Source organism: Nyctereutes procyonoides, unplaced genomic scaffold, assembly GCF_905146905.1.
Source record: "Nyctereutes procyonoides isolate TBG_1078 unplaced genomic scaffold, NYPRO_anot_genome, whole genome shotgun sequence".
NCBI lineage: Eukaryota > Metazoa > Chordata > Mammalia > Carnivora > Canidae > Nyctereutes > Nyctereutes procyonoides.
This window is the reverse complement of record NW_026575159.1, coordinates 30,477,413-30,496,625: the sequence shown is the minus strand read 5'-3', so window position 1 is coordinate 30,496,625 and position 19,213 is coordinate 30,477,413. Positions and strand designations below refer to the sequence as shown.

At 47.2% G+C, this 19,213-nt stretch overlaps 1 protein-coding gene across 1 annotated transcript in view; it reads left to right on the top strand.

The window, feature by feature from the left end:
* Positions 1-19,213, top strand: part of AGO2 (argonaute RISC catalytic component 2) — a 108,939-nt gene that overhangs the window by 45,770 nt on the left and 43,956 nt on the right. The window contains exon 2 of the mRNA XM_055313930.1: positions 4,951-5,146. Within this exon, the coding sequence (XP_055169905.1) occupies positions 4,951-5,146 (196 nt within the window). The remainder of the gene's footprint in view (positions 1-4,950; positions 5,147-19,213) is intronic.

The following is a 19,213-nucleotide window of genomic DNA, read 5'->3' as shown; positions in this document are numbered from 1 at the left end:
GGCTTGCCTGTCTTCACAGCAGGGCTCCGAGTCTGTAGCCCTTGCAACACCGAAGGTAGTAAGTTGGGTATAAGCAAGAGCCCGAGAGAAAGTTAGCAGGGTTGCTGTTGGCACTTGTCATCGCTGTTGGCACTTGTCATCGTGCAGCACCTCCCGCCCCCTCCCAGGGCGCCTGCCCGTGTGAGAACCTCCGCAGGCCAACACTCTCCTCTTCTGGTCACCCCGGTTTCTTATCCTGTGTGCCAGCTCTTCCCTTACTTGCGGGGGGGGGGGGGGGCGGTGCTGGGACCAGAGTCCCACCCTGGCCAGGGGCTGCTGGGAGAGGGTGCGTGGGGGCAGGGCTCACAGCCTGCTCTGGGACCCTCCTCTGAAAAGTCGGTGACAGTCCAGGCCCCATGGGGTGGATTTGGCAGGAGGAGCAGTGCTGTCCCCCGGGAGCCTCACGTAGAAGGCAGGGAGGGCTCACCTTCCATGGCGTCTGTGAAAAAACACCTAACTTCCCGGTTGCTGTGACCCAGTTACTCATACAGGAAGTCGATTACTCATTCACTATGTTTCCCTTTCACTGATTGAGATGTGGCTCTAAAAATGGAATTTTTAAGCACATGTGCTGAGTTATCAGCAGCAGTTCCGCAAACACTCATGGTCTCCGTTAGCTAACGCTGTGTTAGACACCCGGACTCCTGCCCTCCGGGCTCGCTCGGGCCGGGGATTGGGGGTCGGGGGTCGGGGGGACCGGCTGAGGGGCTGTGCTGGAGCGGCCTGGGCCGGTGACTCCCCTCCCTCGCCTGAGGTCTCTTCCAGCTCTGACCATCCAACGTTCCTGGATGGATGAGGAAGGGGGGGTTGCCTTCCCAGTCCCAAGGGCCTTGCGCCCCAGCGCAGGGGGAAGACCGACACAGACACAGCGGGAAGTATGTTCCCAACAGAACCATGTGCTTAGTGGCCCGGGGACGGGGACAGCACGGGGACATAGGCCTGGACCTCAGGCATAGTTATCATGAGAAGATGGGAGCTGAGTGTCTCGGTGAAGGATGGAGAAGACGGGAGAACCTGGAAGGTAGGAGGGTGGCCTGGCCTGGCCTGGGCTGGTGGCGTGGCCACAGCTGGAGGGGACGCGGGGTCTTACTGCAGGGCCGGGGTTTGGGGCCAGGTCCCTGCCGAGCAGCTCGGTGACGTCTATCTCCGGTGAGGCCTTCCCAGATCCTCCTCTTGGGCTGTTACTCGGGCTGTCACTCCTTCAGCAGATGTTGACGGCGCCCGTGGCCGGGGAGGCTGAGTCAAGGACCCCCATCTCCGCGGCACATGCTGGCCAGCTCCCTGCCCCGGGGCGCTCAGGGTGTGGCGTGCTCCCCGTCTCCCCCTCCCTCCCCAGTGCTCTCCCCCATACACACCCCTTCGGTGCAGGTGCACGGAGGGCAGGCGGGGACAGCTGCTCTCTAGGCGATGCTGGAATTAATTCTCAGAGTCATCTGTGCTAACCCGATGAAGGTGTGTATGCTGTTCAGTGCTTGGTTTTCATCTCAGAGCATTATCTACGTGACAGGGCCACGAGCTAATGGTCCCGTGAGAATGGCCGTCGCCCTGCATGTCATTCTGTCCCTTTGTCATGTGCTCCTGGGCACGTGCACCTGTTCCAGGTCTACTCCGGTGCTTGGTTCGTGAGCCCTGCTTGCCTTGGCCGTTTACACCTGCGATCAGCTCCCTGCGAAGTATAAGGACGAATCCAGGATCTCCCTGAGGAGATCCTCTGTGGTAGGAGAGTTTCCTTCCCGAGGACATAAAACTGCTGGGGACTCTCGGCTCTGCTTGGAAAACTGGTAGAGCTTTAATCGTGATTATGTATTCCACACGCCTTCCCACGAGCTGTCAGTATTTTCATTATTAAAAGCTAGAAGCGAGGAAGAAATGTCTTGTGAAGTCACATATTTCATGAATGTATTATCATTGTGTTTTCCCATTGCTTTTATTAATACAGGTTAGTAACACAAACCGTGGACAGTTTTCCTTGTTTCCCACGGCGGGGCTTCTAGAAGCAATAGGCATCATGGAGACAGGAGCAGTAGGCGCAGCCAGAGAAATGGGCCGCGGGCGGATCTGTGCCAGTGGTTAGATTTTAGGAGGGTAAACTCAAGTGCTTCTCGCTGGGGACAGCGGGCTGCTGACGGGCGGGAGGAAGCCTCGGCTCCGAAACGGGCACCCCAGCTCGCTGCTCCTGTCGGGCCTTGGACGACGGCTTCACTCTTCAGGGGCAGCATCTTGGCTGCAGCCGTGACGCATGGTGAAGAAACCGGAAAGCTGGGCAGCCCCGGTGACTTAGCGGTTTGGCACTGCCTTTGGCCAGGGCCTGACCCTGGAGACCCGGGATCGAGTCCCATATCAGGCTCCCTGCACGGAGCCTGCTTCTCCCTCTGCCTGTGTCTCTGCCCCCTCCCCCGCCCGTGTCTCTAATAAATAAATTTTTAAAAATCTTAAAAAAAAAAAAAAGAAAGAAAAACCAGGAAGCCCTTCCGTGTGGATAGTGCTCTGGTTCCTGAAAGGGGCCGTGGGGGGCTAGGTGCCCGTGTCTCTGTGGCTGGACCTTTCCTGGGGTGCAGTTGTAACATCTGTGGTTCACCTGGGTTTCCATTTTTGCAAAATTTCTCTTGCTGGTTAGACATCTGCCTGAGAGCAGGGACTGCGTGCTAGTGGGCGCTCCTGGGGGAGCCAGCCGAGCTGGACAGTGGCGTCCACTCCTGGCCGTGAAGGATGGAGAGTGACCTGCGCTTACGAGAAACAAAGGTGCCTAATCCATTTGATGACGTGCACTCAGACGCTGTCCTGGGAGGAGGTGCATGAGCTGCCCGAGATCCTTGGACCCGGACAGTACCCAGCACATAAGGGGCACACGAGTGTGCTTGCCTACGGGATGGTGTGAGGCTGTAAATACAGCATCTACGGTCGTAGTAGCCCAGTGAGACGGATCTGAAGGCTTCCAGATGGTACAACTCAGTGAGATTAATAACCTTTAAAGTGCGTTCATTTTCTCATAGAAAACAAAACAAAAAACTAACTGGGGGACTCTTGAGTTTTTCTAGGTCAGAAATGCAGTAAAAACATCTTCAATTATTTTTAGTAGTGTACTTTTGTTTCCAGTAAATGTCAGTAGGGATTGAAGTACATGGGATTTCTTTTTTTAAATGAGGAGGATTTTTTTTTTAAAGACATGAGGAAAAATTAAGAGTATTCTGTTATTGGAAAAATATTTAATTTTTTTCCCCTAAGCCACAGTTTGAACTTTACTAATAGAAGTACCAAAAACTTGAGTTGGGATGAAGTTTCTTTCGGCTGTCTATGGTGTGTGTGGGGGTGGGGGGTGGATACATTCCTTGATTAAATTAATGGCTTAGATAGGAATGCAGGAAGGCCCCTGCCTTGGCCTCTTTAATCGAGTGTGAGTCCTACCCCTTCGGTCTTGCCTTCTGATAATTCACACTGCCCCATCTTCCCAGTCTCTCATGTGCAAAGAAAGAACAGCAGTGTACATAGCACATACACAACCAGTGAGTCACTACGGTGCATTTTAAGTAAAGAACTGGCTGGGTGCTGAGGCACCTCCTTTGTGGAAATGTGGTATTGGTGGGTTGCAGAGAGGGGGGTGAGTTGTGGTTTCCAGGGGCGGGGAGATTGCATGGATAGTGGAGTGCTCGTGTTGACCTGAGCACAGCTGTCTGCAGCCCTGAGTAGGGGCTGGCTTGTAGGAAGTGGCGCTCCGGGCGAGGTGCATGCGTGAGTGTTGGTGTTCCAAAGGCTCGGGTTCCTGACTCTTGAGGTCGCAAAAATCTTCCTCCCTGACTTCGGTGGTCCCTTGCAAAGGACCCTTCTGGAGTGACTTGGGCAGCTTTCCCTAATGTGTCTGAGCCTCAACTTCCACAGGTATGAGTGGAAAGAGGTTGACCAGATGTCTGTGGGCCCCTGCTGTGTCAGGTGCTCTCAGACCCCAGTGCCAGCAGATCTTCAAGTTGCTTGCTCAGATCCAGCTGGGGAGTCAGCCGAACGGGATTACAGCACAGTATAGCAGATCGCTCCTGAAAGTGTGACTAAAGGCAGCCAGAGAATGGAGTAAGGGGCTGCGACGAGTGAAGGCTGGCCCTTGGGATTGAGGAGGTCTTGGTGTGATGGAGGACAAGGCTGAGGCCTGCTGTGCACACGTCGGGGCCAACTGTTGGAGCCGGGTTCGGGGGGGGTGGGGCAGCCACGGAGGTACTTGCACAGGGTGAGATCACACTCTGGCCTGGAGTGTGGCAAGTGGCCGTCGGGGTCGGGGGTGCCTGGAAGCCAAGACCCCGTTAGGAGGCCTCCCTAACTGCCCGTGCAGGGTGAAAGGGGGGCCCGAGCTGGGGTAGAGAGAGATGGATAAGAATGGGTGAATTCGAGAGGGAGCTGGTAAAATGAGGATCATTGTGCAGTTGGCTGTGAGGATCGTGGGGGAAGGGTCGTGATGGGTAGAGCGTCGCCTCCCGGACAGGGTTGGGGGGACGTGCCCGGGGCGGGGGGGAGGGTAGCAGTTTAATTGTGGATGAAGTTCACCTGTCTGAGCCTCCAAGATGAAGGGGCTGGCGGAGCAAGGACAGGACTGAGGAAGGAGCAGTTAGAAAAAGGAGGGCATGGTGCAGTGCCACGTGCCACCGAGGGACAGAGGGTCCCTTGAGCCTGGCATTTGGAGGTCGGTGGGGGGGATCTCTGATGACACAGACCCGGAGAGGGGTCGGGGTGTGAGATTCAGGTTTTCTGTGGAAACATGTGAGCCCAGGAAGGAGGAGGAGGGACTGAGCCAGTGGGGGGCGGCGTGTGACAGCGAGAGCCAGCCGGGGAGAGCTGAGAAGGGGGGCCCCCGGGGGAGGCCCACAAGCAAGCGTGCCCTGGGAAAGCCGCCGTGTCCGTGTAACGCAGTTCTCTTGGCCCTTGCAGTGCTCGCGCCTCCTGCGCCGCCGCCGCCGCCCATCCAAGGATATGCCTTCAAGCCTCCGCCCAGACCCGACTTCGGGACCTCCGGGAGAACAATCAAGTTACAGGCCAACTTCTTTGAAATGGACATTCCAAAAATTGACATCTATCATTATGAATTGGATATCAAGCCAGAGAAATGCCCAAGGAGAGTTAACAGGTATCTGTCCTTTCCTCCTTCTTTATCGATCTCAATTGATTTATGTGGATAATCTATGCACACGAACCCCCCATTTTAAACTAACCGACCCTTCCATCCCCAGCAGGTCCTGCCCCCACGGTTTGGTGGAAAATGTTGTGTGTGTTTCATTGTATCTTTTGAAAGATGTTCTGTGTGTTTCATTGTATCCCGATAACAGTCCTGATAACAGTCCTTAAGTGTGCAGCTCCCCGAGTTTTGACGGATAGTGTACAGGCTCCTCAACTTAGAACGCAGCCTCAGGCCCCCTTCATGGAGCCCAGCCCCAAGGCCCGTGCTCTGGCCCGTGTCACCGCCGATCTGTCCCCTGCTGGGGGCAGGGACCCTGGAGGCTGGGACACCGAGGAGCCACATGGCCTGCGAGATCGTCTCCCCCCACCTGCTCCCCCGACCCAGCGTGCCGTTTTTGACATTGACTGGTATCGCTGGGTGTATTATTAATAGCTTCTTACTTCTGTTGCCGAGGAATATTTCATGATATGAATATTGCATAATTTATTTATCCATTCTCTAGCTGGGTGCCTGGGCTGCCTCAGCTTTGCCCTGATGAACAGAGCTGCTGCGGACATGGTCGTTCAAGCCTTTTTTGTGGCCATACATTTTCACTTCTCTTAGAGACATACTTAGGAGTGGAATTGCCGGATCGTGGGGTGGGTATAGGTTTTGCGCGTGAGAAAGTGCCAGGGACTCGTCAGGGTGGTGGGACTGTCTCATCCCATCAGAGGTGCAAGGCCTGGTGCTGGAGGGTCAGTCTCGTTGATTTGTCCTGTTTCGTGGTGTCTCTTGGTTTCTCTTTGTGGTTTTCTTTTTTCTTTTCTTTTCTTTTCTGTCTTCCTTTCTTTCCTTTTCTTTCTTTCTTTCTTTCTTTCTTTCTTTCTTTCTTTCTTTCTTTCTTTCTCTCTCTCTCTCTCTCTCTCTCTCTCTCTCTCTCTCTCTCTCTCTTTCTTTCTTTCTTTCTTTCTTTCTTTCTTTCTTTCTTTCTTTCTTTCTTTCTTTCTTTCTTTCTTTCTTTATGATAGTCACAGAGAGAGAGAGAGAGAGGCAGAGACACAGGCAGAGGGAGAAGCAGACTCCATGCACCGGGAGCCCAACGTGGGATTCAATCCCGGGTTTCCAGGATCGCACCCCGGGCCAAAGAAAGGCACTAAACCGCTGTGCCACCCAGGGATCCTCTTCTCTTCTCTCCTCTCCTCTCCTCTCCTCTCCTCTCCTCTCCTCTCCTCTCCTCTCCTCTCCTCTCCTTTCTCCTTTCTCCTTTCTCCTTTCTCCTTTCTCCTTTCTCCTTTCTCCTTTCTCCTTTCTCCTTTCTCCTTTCTCCTTTCTCCTTTCTGATTTATTTATTCATTCATTTATCTATCTATCTATCTATCTATCTATCTATCTATTTATTTATTTATTTATTTATTTATTTATTTATTTATTTATTTATTTATTTATGATAGAGGCAGAGACACAGGCAGAGGGAGAAGCAGGCTCCATGCAGGGAGCCCAACGCGGGACTCGATCCTGGGATTCCAGGATCACGTCCTGGGGCAAAGGCAGGCGCCAAACCGCTGAGCCACCCAAGGATCCCCTCTCTTTGTGGTTTTAATTCTCACGTCCCAATAACTAGCACGTTGAGCACCTTTTCGTGTGCTTGTATCTGTAAGCCCATTACGTTGACGCCTCACATGGTATGGTCGTGTTTCTGATAAAGTGTCTGTTGAAGTCTCTTCCCGACCTTGTCTCTTTGTTACTGATTTGTGGGAGTTTGTAGTGTATTTGACGTGCAAGTCTGTGTTCGGATTGTTCTCACCTGGTTTGAGGCTCGCCACCCCACTTTCGGAGTGGTGTCTGCTAACGAGCAGATTTTTATAATTTTGTTGACATCCAAACTATAAAATTTTGGAAATGGTTATCATATTGTGTGTTCTCTCTAAGAAATCCTTGCCTATCTGAAGGGTACAAGATCCTCCTTTTTTTCTTTTCTTTTTTTTTTTTTAAGTATTTATTTATTTAATTAATTATTTATTTGTTTGTTTATTTATTTATGATAGTCACACACAGAGAGAGAGAGGCAGAGACACAGGCAGAGGGAGAAGCAGGCTCCATGCACTGGGAGCCCGACGTGGGATTCGATCCCGGGTCTCCAAGGTCGCACCCTGGGCCAAAGGCAGGCGCCAAACTGCTGCGCCACCCAGGGATCCCCCTCCTTTTTTTCTTTAAGCAGAATTATAGTTTGGGCCTGTGTATCTGTATATATTTTTTTAAGATTTTATTTATTGACTAATGAGTGAGAGGGAGTGAGGGCATGTGCAGGCTGGGGAGGTGCAGACCCAGAGAATCTCAAGCAGACTCTGCATTGAGCTCAGGGCCCGACATGGAGCTCAGGGTCATGACCCATGAGGTTGTGACCTGAGCCGAAACCAGGAGTTAGTGGCTTACCTGACTGAGCCACCCAGGAGCCCCGGGCCTGTATGTTTAGGCCTGTGCTCCATCTTGGATTAATGTTTGTGTGTGGTGGGAGGTCCTGAGGGTCTATTCAGAAGATGTTTCTTTCCGCATTGATTTACTGGGGCACCTTTGGCCAGGGAAGGATGGGTATCAATTGATTTTTATTGCTACCAGAAAGTTCCCTGGAAATGTTTTATTGCTTTGAAACTGCCGATCAGTTTGGGGAAAGTGGATGCGTTGAATCTTCTGGTCCAAGCAAATGGCTACGTTGTCCATTCATTAGGCCTACTTTTATTTCCTGCAGAACTTATACTTTTCAACATACAGGTCTTTCATTTTATTTACTCTTCAGTATGTTGTGTTCTTTGATGTTATTATAATTCTATTTTAAAATTTCATGGTCCAGGAAGGACATTTTTCAGGAGGGAGTGGCTGCTAACGAGTTTGGGGTTTCTTTTGGGAGTGATGGCAAATGTTCTAAACTCACAGTGTGGTGCTCTGAGGGTGACAACCCTGTGAATATACTAAAATCATTCAGTTGTGCACTTTAAAGGTGTTAGAAGATTTTTCATTATTTAACAAAGATGGTTTTATTTCTTTCCAGTTTCTAATGCATTTTTTTTATTTTTTACTTGTTTTGTTGCAGTGGCTAAGAAGTCCAGTATAAATAACGTTGAATACATGTAGTGAAAACAGACCTTGTTTCCACACTCCTGGAGGAATCATTCATTCCTTCACCTATAAAATATTCTGTTAGTTGTAGGATTTTCTTAGAGACCCTTTATCAGGCTGAGGGACTTCTCTCCCTAACTTGCTAAGAAGAGGGACCCCTGGGTGGCTCAGTGGTTGAGCGTCTGCCTTTGGCTCAGGTCAGGATCCGAGGTCCTGGAATCAACTCCCACATCGGGCTTCCTGCAGGGAGCCTGCTTCTCCCTCTGCCAGTGTCTCTGCCTCTCTCATGAATAAATAAATAAAATCTTAATAATAATAATTTGCTGAGAAGTATCCTCATTGTTGAATAGGTGTTGAATTCTGTCAAATGCTTTCTCTGCATCTGTTAGGGGTGATCATGTAGTTCTTCCTTTTTCTTACCTCCTATTTTATTTTTAATAAATAGGGGAGGGAAGGGGCAGAGGGAGAAAGAGTCTCAAGCAGACTCTGTGCCGAGCATGGAGCCCAACATGAGGGTTGAACTCATGACCCTGAGCTCACAAACTGAGCAGAAACCAAGAATCGGACACCCAACCAACTGTGCCACTCCGACACCCCCTCCCACCTCCTATTAATGAGTCTCATATTACATTGATTTTTTTTAATGTTGAATTAGCTTGAGTTACTGAGAGTCATGATGTATTATTTCACACGCATCGTTAGTCATGATCAATTATTTTGATATCTTGCCAGTTTAATTTGTTAACATTTTGTTGTCAATTTTTGTGTCTCTGATCCTGGGGAGGGGGGTGGTATGTGGCGTTGTCACGTGTGCTGGGAGGTGCTCCTTCCTCCTCCAGGTACTGAAAGAGGAAACATAAAGATTGGCATAATTTCTTTTTAAAATGTTTGGCTGAATTTGTCATTGAAATCACTTGGACGTAGAGTTTTCTTCATACCATTTAATTTCTTTATCAGCTATCAGGCTGTTCAGAATTTTGTCTCTTTTTGTGTCCATTTGATAGTTTACATCTTTCAAAAAGTTTATCTATTTCATCTAAGGAATGGATGAATAAAATATTGGGATAAAGAAGAATGGAAAGCCAACACAAACGACTGAGAATTATTTCCCACATCTAAAATTACTATTTTTCAATTTTGATTAACTATATATAATATAAAACTTACCATTTTAACCATTTTTAAAATTGTAGTGTTGAGTTTACTGATTAAACCTGTTCATAGTGTCCCTCTTATGTCTGTAGGACCTGTAGTGCAAACCCTATTTCATTCCTGGTATTTTCAGTTTGTGTCTTCTCTCTTTGCCTTGATCAGCTTTGCTGGAGGTTTGTTGATTATATTCTTCTATTCATAGAAACAGCTTTTTACTTGATTTTTTTGTTTTGTTGATCCCCCCGCCCCCGTCCATTTTTCTCTGATCCTTATTTCCCTCTTCATTTTGAGGTTAGATCATCAAATTTAAACCTTTCTTCCTTTCCAGTCCATTTGTTTAAGGCTGTAAATTTCCCTCTGAACCTGGTTTTAGCTACAGCCCACAGGTTTTGATACATCTTAATTTTCATTCAAAATATTTTCTCATTTTCCTTTTACATTCTTCTTTAATCAGTTTTTTTGTTTTTAGAAATGTGTTCAAATTTTAACTCTTAGGATTTTGTTTGTTTTTTGATACCCTGTTGCCATTCATTGTTAATTTAATTCCTTTATGGTTAGAGAACATACTCTGTAAAATTTCAGTCTTTTGAAATTTATTGGGACTTATTTTATGGCTAAGCATGTGGTTTATCTTGTTGCATGTTATTCAGACAGTTAAAAAGAATGTGTATCCTGGGTTTGGTGGATATGGGGATTTATGAATAGTAAATGGAGTTGGTTGATAAGTGTTATTCCAACCCTTTATATCCATTGTCACTGTTTTTGTCCTGTGATGTGGATTTGTCTATTTCTCCCTTTAGTACTATTTTCATTTCATGTGTTTCAAAGCTCTGTAACTAGCTATACACATTCTTAGAGTTTTTTGTCTTCCATAATAAATTGACCCCTTAGGCACCTGGGTGGCTCAGTGGTTGATCATCTGCCTTCGTCTCAGGTCATGATCCCAGGATCGAGTACCACATCGGGTGCCCTGCAGGGAGCCTGCTTCTCCCTCTGCCTGTGTCTGTGCCTCTTTCTGTTTCTCTCATGAATAAATAAATAAAATATTTTTTAAAATAATAAATTGACCCCTTTATCACTAGGAAGTGTTCTCTGTATTTTTTAGTTGTTCTTGTTTAAAAAGCTTTTTCTAAGTCTGATTATTAACACAGTCTCATAACCACTCTTAGGCTTCCTGTTTAGCTGATGTGTATCTTTGTACGTACGTGTACATTCAACCTGTGTGTGTATTTCAAGTGTGTCCCTTGTGTATATCCTATAATGGGATGTATTTCTGGATTTTAATGGGTGTGTTAGGTTTGCTTAAATAAAATGTAAATTTAAATTTAATTATCTGTGGTTTGATTGAAGTCTTACCATCATACTGTTTTTAAGATCTCTGTATCTGTTTTTTATTCTTGTCTCTTCCCTTCTTCTTTTGGTCTCATCAGATGTTCTTTATTCCATTTATTCCCCCTGCTAGTTTGTAAGTTTACCTCGTTTTGCTTTATAAGTGATTGCTTTAGAGATGTCAGTATTCATCGTTGACTTACCACAGTCTACTTAGGCATTGATACTGTAACTTCATATACAATGTAAGAATTTATAGTAATGTACTTCTTCTTACCACTCTGTCCTTTTACTATTGTTGTCATGTATTTTACTTCTATATACATCATAAATTCTGTGATATAATGCTGTTATTTTAAAGAAATTAAGAAGACGGTCCGCTTACCCATATATGAACCCTGCCGAGTTCTCTGCTGCTGAGATGTGTGTTTTCACCTGGCATCAGGTCCTTTCAACCTGAAGAAAATCCTTCAGGCTTTCTCATTGTGCAGGTTTGCTTGCGATGAATTCATCTAGCATTGTTTTTTTGACATCTACAAATGTATTTCCTTCTTATTTTGGAAATATTTTTTGCTGGATATAGAATTCTAAATTTACATTTTTCTTCCCAACACCTTAGAGTTGTCATTATATTATCTTTTAATCATTATTATTTCTGATGAAATTTCAGTTTATTTTCTTATTGTACTTCCCCTGTGTGTAATTTGTCATTTTTCCTCTGCATATTTTGTTTTAGTTTTGCTTTTCAGCAATTTGACTCTGTTGTGCATAAGTGTGGTTTTCTTTGTAATTTTCATTCTTGGTGTTCATTAGTTTTTCTGGATTGGTATGCTGATGGTCTTTCATGAAATTTGGATGAAATGCTGGCTATCATTTCTTAAAATCTTTTCTGCCTCATTTTCTCCTCTCTGGGATTGGAATTATGTGTATATTAGGCCACTTTTATGTTGCCTTCAGGTCATGAGCCTGTGATTTTTAAAATGTCTTTTCCCTCTCTTTCTTCAGCTTGGATAATCTTCATTGATCTGTCTTCAAGATCACTTTATCCCCTCCAGTTCTTTTGTTGTTGTTTCCAATCTTCTGTGGTGATCATCTGATAATTGTTTTTCATTTAGATACTGTACTTTTCACTTCTAGATTTTGGATTTGGTTCTTTTTCATAGTTTACATTCTTTCCTGATATTCCCCATCTGTTCTCTCATTGTTCCCATATTTTTCTTTTTCTTTTTTAAAAGATTTTATTTATTTATTAGAGAGAGAGAGAGCATGAGCAGGAAGAGGGGTAGAAGGAGAAGCAGACTCCCCACTGAGCGGGGAGCCTGAGGCAGGACTCCATCCCAGGACCCCAGGGTCATGACCTGACCTGAAGGCAGATGCCCAACTGACTGAGCCACCCAGGCGCCCCTCCCATCTTTTTATTAATGACCATGAATGTACTTAGAGTAATAGCATATGTATTATATGCAGTCCTTTTCTGCTAATTACAACATCTAGCTCATTTGGGGATCCGTTTCTATTGACAGGTTTTTCCTTAGATTATGAATGTCACCCTTTTGCTTCTTTACACACAGAGTAAATTTGTGTTGTTGAACATGGTATATGTTACATTGAGGGAGTCTAGCTTTTGTTGTCTTCTCTGCTACCCTGCTGCACAAATTCCTGCCTCTTCTGCAGGCCCTGAGTCTGCTCCCTACCTCCTCAGTGTAGCAGGATGCTGCTCTCTAGTGCTCCTGCCCTCCGTGTTGTGGTTTGGAAACTGCTCCCTGGCAGAGTGGGTGCGTGGCTCATCTCAGGTGTTTCCCTTGCCTCCGTAACCACAGTCTTAAGCTATTTTTTCTGTACCAAAAAGCTATCTCATGTTTTCCCTGGTTAAGCTAGAAGTCCAGTACTAATTACTTTGTCAGGGTCAGAAACAGAATTCTCAGTTGTGGTTTGAGAACTCAGATTGGTTATCCAGTTTGTGCTGGGGCCTTATGAAGTGCTCTTTGATGTAGTATTTTGTTTTTCCTGATTATAATCTTAAGAGAGAGAATGTTTGGGGATTTGATTGCCTTATCTATAAAACTAAACAGTTGGATTGGCTCAGTGTGACCAATATACATTGGTTCAGGCTCTTTTTTTTTAATTAAGTTAAATTAAGTCTTATTTTATTTTATTTATTTGACAGAGAGGGAGCAGCAGGCTTCCCGCTGAGCAGGGAGCCTGATGTGGGGCTTGATCCCAGGACCCCGGGATCATGACCTGAGCCGAAGGCAGACGCTTCATGCACTGGACTACCCAAGCACCTCTGTTTATTTTTTTTATGTAGACTCCATGCCCAATGTGGGGCTTGAACTCATAACCCTGAGATTAAGAGTCGTGTACTTGGGGATCCCTTGGTGGCTCAGTGGTTTAGCTGAGGTTTAGCCTTTGGCCCAGGGTGTGATCCTAGAGTCCCGGGATTGAGTCCCACATCAGGAGCCTGCTTCTCCCTCTGCGTGGGTCTCTGCTTCTCTCTCTCTCTCTGTGTCTCTCATGAATAAATAAATAAAATCTTTAAAAAAAAAAAGAGTCCCGTATTCTACCAACTGGGCCATCCCAGTGTCCCCATCTAGGCTCTTTGGAGGGTGATTTGGTGTAAATATTAAAATAAAAATAGTATATGCACTTTGATCCACCAATTCTACCGGTTAAGTATTTATCCCAAAAAGGTGTGGCTCCTAAGAGGCAGAACTTGACGGTTATTTGAGATCCTTTAAAATATGTGCTTACTAAGAAAACTTGCTTCTGGAGGAAAGCTTTGCGCTCAAGTGTTTTCAAGAGCTTTCTTTACTGACTGTCTCCCAGGCTTACAAGCTTTGAGATTGTCCATGAATGGCTTTGTTTGTTGCTGGGTTTCCCAAAGACAAACAAAAACGCCTGTGTGGATCTATGACTTAAATATACTCTTAGAGGTCGCATGAAGGCGTAGAGAAGCATGCACATTTTCTGGGCTTTTTATTGGTATTATGGCAGTTGGGCTCTTATTATGCCATCAACCACATTGTACAGGATGGTGGTGGTGTTTTGTGTTTTTTTGTATGTTTTTTTGTTTTGGTTTTGGTTTTTGTTTTTTTTCCCCCATGAAGGAGACATGACTAAGACTTTGTCATGTGGCAACAGAAAAAAGCTCCTGGTGATTAAAATGTGATGTCTTTATCTGACTGTACCGCCACATTCTACATTCTTGTTGTAGTTACATCTATAAGGTTCTAAAGTTACCCAACATTTGGAGATTCCCTCGAGTCAAACAGTAGGTAATAAAGATGGGGTATGAGCTGTGTCTTTGTGGCCAAGGCCAGCCCCCTTTACCAGCATGCCATGCTTCTCCCCCGGGTTTTTAGCCAACCTGAGAATCGCTTCCTACTTGTGTGAGCCCTCACAATTCTTTATTCTAGTATTACTCCTGATGGACTTTGGCTAAGGTCTAATCTCAAATTTGTCATCAATCAAAATAGCGTAGAAAAATGTTGGGGGATGCCTGGGTGGCTCAGCGGTTGAGCATCTGCCTTCAGCTCAGGGCGTGATCCTGGAGTCTCGGGATCGAGTCCCACATCGGGCTCCCTGCGTGGAGCCTGCTTCTCCCTCTGCCTGTGTCTCTGCCTCTCTCTGTGTGTCTCTCATGAACAAATAAATAAAATCTTAAAAAAAAAATGTTGGAAGTAAAGTTTTTGCCTTACCAAAACCCACGTGCTAGCACGTTCACGTATCCCTCCCTCTTCCTACTTGACTAGCAACATGGCCAGCCAACATTTCTGAAACTTCCACTCATGAGGCGGGTACGGTGTGGGCAAGAGAGACACAGTTCGTGTCCCTAGTGGGTTGGAGAGGCCAGCCAGCAACTGATAATATTCTTAAGTCTTAGCTGCTGGAGGGAAGCTCAGGGTAAACAGGAAGGCGGAGGAAGAGCACAGAGCTCATGCTGCGCCCCGTCCGCTGGGAGTGACTGTCAAGGCAGTCCTTAACATACCATCTCTTTACCTCTTTCTCCTTCCACGCTACGGTTTCTATTACAGTAACGCCGGTGTCTTAATTCTGAGAGCCCCAAACCTTGTGCACGCGGTAGATGTTTCATAAGTTCAGCCGTGAAACCTTGTGCAAAGCCGAGAGAAGAATGCCACCCGTATACCATATGATGTGTCACTGTGGGTCCTAGCCTAGGGTGCCCTCAATCTCTGGCCATACCATCCATACTGTTCACCAAACTCCTGCTGTAGGATCGATTCAGTATAAGGCCGGGTACCTCTTCTCCAGACCCTTCCAGTGTCACTGTGGACGCAGAGATGGTGACACAGGAGAACCAGAGTGCAGCGGCAGTCTAGGTTGTGTGGGCCTCATCACCAGCGCTAGGGAGCCATCTCAGTAGGTCAAAATTAGCCGCACTCTGCTCAGAGCACAGGATAGGCTACAGAAAGAAGGAGGACTCCTTGTCTTTTTTTTTTTTTTTCTGACTCCTTGTCTTTTGACAGTCCTTTCCTTCTTGTCCTCTCAAGCTCTGTCAGGTGACTGCAGAAGCGATCACTGTGCCCTGGGTGTGGGTGCAGGTGCAGGTGCGGGTGGGTGGCGGGGGGAGGGGGCAGGGCGGTACAGCAGGGCCATGCTGTTTGCAGCCTGCTGTTTACTGCGGGCACTGCCCCCTGGAGGGATTGTACATTGGTCAAGACTTTGTAGAACATGGTTTGGTGCATATGTTAAAATTAAAATAGTATGTATACCCTTACTTCTAAGTATTTATCCCAAACAGAGATGTACAAGGATGTCTGATATTGTGATGGACAGAAAGAGAAATGATCTGCACGTCACTCAGGGAGTGGTTAAGTGAGCGCTCTGTGCAGTACGATGCAACTGCAGATAACAGCGAAGTGGGGCTTCATGGTGTGACCACCAAGTCTGTGAACATAGACAGCCCGGTCCTAAGTGGTTGGTTAATAGGAGCTACGGTACCTGATACGCTAATGTCTCTTTCTCGACTTGATGGCCACTTTGTATCTAGTGACCAGGGAAGGTCTCAAAGACACCTAGAGGGAAAACAGTGAGCTCCAGAGCCCTGTGTTTGATGCCATATGTCTGAAAAATAATGATACACTGTATTTTTTTTATGAACCTATATATTTTTGTAAATGCATGCGTTTGGGAATGATCAAGTCACTTCTGAGAAAGGATTATGATGAGGATGTGGTCTAGGCAAACTTCCAGCATTATCTGTATCTGAAATTGTTGGTGAGGATATAGTAATGCACAGCCTGTGTAGTTGGAAATTAGCAAAAGATTGCACTTAATTTTTTAATTAATTTATTGAGAGAAGCTCGTGCACGCAACCCAGGAGGGGCAGAGGGAGACAGAGAGAATCTCAAGCAGGCTCCCTGCTGAGCGTGGAGCCCAACTTGGGGCTTGATCCTCCCACAACCCTGAGATCATGACCTGAGCTGAAATCAAGAGTCTGATGCTTCACAGACTGAGCTGCCCAGGTGCCCCAATACTGCATTTTTTTTTAAGCGAAAACTTGCCCAGAATTAGGGCAGAAGGGCAAAGCAAGCACGTAGGGGGTACGCCAGCCTGTATGGATTAGCACACATGTTCCGCTTACTGCGAGGTGGTTTCGCATCCTCCTTCTGCTGCCTAGTAACACGTGGCCGGGTGCCTCTGTGTCCTTGGGCATAAAGGGAGATGACGGTGCCGGGCTCGGAGGCTGTGTCCCCAGGGTGACATGCCCAGCAGGTATTTTCATACGAGGACCACTCTGTAAGAGGCAAGTCTAGAAGGGTCTGCAGTGTGAGCACAGTCAGTCTTTGGGGGCTGTTGCCTTTGACTGAAGTCAGGAGCAGAGCCTGAGGCTTGTGTTTCTCCCGCGGCTAAACTTGTACAGTCCAGGAGCTTTGCTTTCCAGGGGTCAGACCCCTTAGGAAGGAAGAACTGAACACAGGATCCCAACAGGTAACATGTCTCCGGGCAGTTCCTCCCAGAGGTCTCCCAGCAGGTGCTCAGGAGCAGCCGGTCAAGCCAAGGCCCTGGGGCTAGTGGTTAATGGGTGCAGGGATAAGAGAAAGTCCTGGAGCTGGATCGTGGTGACGGATGCACAGAAGCGTGCATGCACCTGATGCCCCCGAACCGTACATGTAAAAACGTTTGAAGTGGCGGGTTTTCTGTTCCTCTACCACCATGAAAGCAGAGGGACAGAGAATAGGAAGGAAGGTCAGTCACTGGCCAGAGGGAGTGGGTCTGCGTTCATGGAGGGAAGGACCTCCGTGTTTTACAATTGGTGAGCATCCTGTCCTAAAACTCAAGTGGTCTGATCCCTACTTAGGATTTGCACAAGATTGTACAAGGTGATAGCACCTTCCTGGCCATGAGTGTCGGCCACTGAGGCTCAGGTGCAGAACACGGGTGATAATTGGTGTCTTCTCTCGGCCCACGTGGCGGCTGGGGTGCTGTTCAACTGGCCACTGAACAGGGGGGCTCTGCAGGACATCAGGGTGCTTCCCACCTGGGACGGCGGGACAGCTTCCTTCTTCCACCTGGTGCTCCCTGTGCCCCAGCCGTGTGCCGCAATCTGCCAGGTGCTGCCAGGTCCTGGGTGCGCAGGCTGGGACTCCTGCCACAGAAGGGCCCCCTGCGTGGCCCGTGAGTGGAACTGTCCGGCCAACAGTTGGATTCAACTTAGGGTAGCAAGCGTTAGTACAGACGAGTGCTTCCTGTGGCCTGGGCTTCAGCCTCGAGCTTCCACTGCTGGATCCCTAGTCGACTCAGCACTGGTTTCTTTTTTTTTTTTTTTTTTTTTTTCAGCACTGGTTTCTGAGAAGTATGCTCTGCTCTTTTCTGCTACTTCTGTTGTAAAAGAAGTGTCTGTGTGCCCGTGGGGCCCGTTCTGGGCTCTTGATTCTGTTCTGGGGTCGACTTGTCTGTCCCTGCTTCCCAAACCACTAGCATCACCAACACCATCTGTGTCACTGTAGCTTTTATGCATCCACCTCGTTCCTCTTCAGAAGTGTCCTTTGTCCTTCGTATTTCCAAATACATTTCAGAATCAGTTGATTAAATCCCACCAAATAAAAGTAAACCTTTCTGGATTGGGATTGAAGGAATGGATATGTTTGCGGAAAACTGAATATTCTAGTCCACGATTATGGTATGTTGTGTTGGGTTTTGTTTTGTTTTAAATACTTAGGGTAGGGATCCCTGGGTGGCGCAGCGGTTTGGCGCCTGCCTTTGGCCCAGGGCGCGATTCTGGAGACTCCGGATCGAATTCCACGTCGGGCTCCCGGTGCATGGAGCCTGCTTCTCCCTCTGCCTGTGTCTCTGCCTCTTTCTCTCTCTCTCTCTCTCTGTGTGTGACTATCATAAAATAAATAAAAATTAAAAAAAATTACTTAGGGTATTTCCAGTGCCCAAATACAAGATTCCTGTGTGCCACCTGGGATGAGTTGTCCCCTCTACCTTGTTCCCTACACACTTAACTCTGGGTAGATCATTCCTCACTGTGACATGTACTTGAGTTCAGGAAATGCCACACAGGTTTGGGTGCTCTTCTCCTGTCTCAGGGTAGAGGGGACAGCAGGAGACGGCGCTTCCCTTCTGGAAGGTGGGAGACGGAAAGGGGAAGGTTAATATTCAGGGTGGTCGCTGATTTTGTAAACATGCATGAATACATAACAAGTGATTCCTTGATATTATGTTGCATCAGACCTTAAAAGAATTTAAACCCGTGTTTCCAAGCAGTGATCATCCTGTATAGCCAAGTAACTCAGGAAGTCCTCTGCTGGTATAAAAACTCCTATCAAAGTGGCCATAAGATTGTCTCAGGGGAGAAGAAAAAACGTAACTCCATAAATGTAACTGCTAGAAACCAAAGCTTTGTGGTGTGTTCTCATTTTATAGAGAGGTTGAGAGGATGGGGCAGCAGGTGCACCTGTGTGCTGGGGTCCCTTCCCTCATTGCTCCTGTGTGTGCGTGAAACTGGGCTTCCTGGGTTTCTTTGGTGATTGGCTGTGCCCACGAGCTCCAACCCTGCCTCACCGCCGGCCCTGAGAGGATGAACAAATGAATGAACAAGTGTGCAAGTAGATGAACAAATAAAGACTTAGTACTGGGGGGGAAAGGGGGTGATGCGTGTGTGTGTGTGTGTGTTCGTGCGCATTCATGGAGTATCCACGATGTGCCAGGCCCCGGAATTGCACAGACAAAAAGGCAAGGACTGTCTTTGTGACGCTTACTGCGTTTTTCTGCATGTTTGTCTGGATTTTCAACAAACACAGCGCTCATGCCCACCAGTAATGCTAGTTTTTCCTCTTTACAATCCTCCTGTTCTCACCCTTCTGTGGTGACCGTGCTCTGCAGCCCAGCATTGGACGCAAGCGGCAAAAGCAGCATCTTTGTTTTATTGTGAATCTCAAAGGGAGATCTGTACCAGATGAAGGACATTTCCAT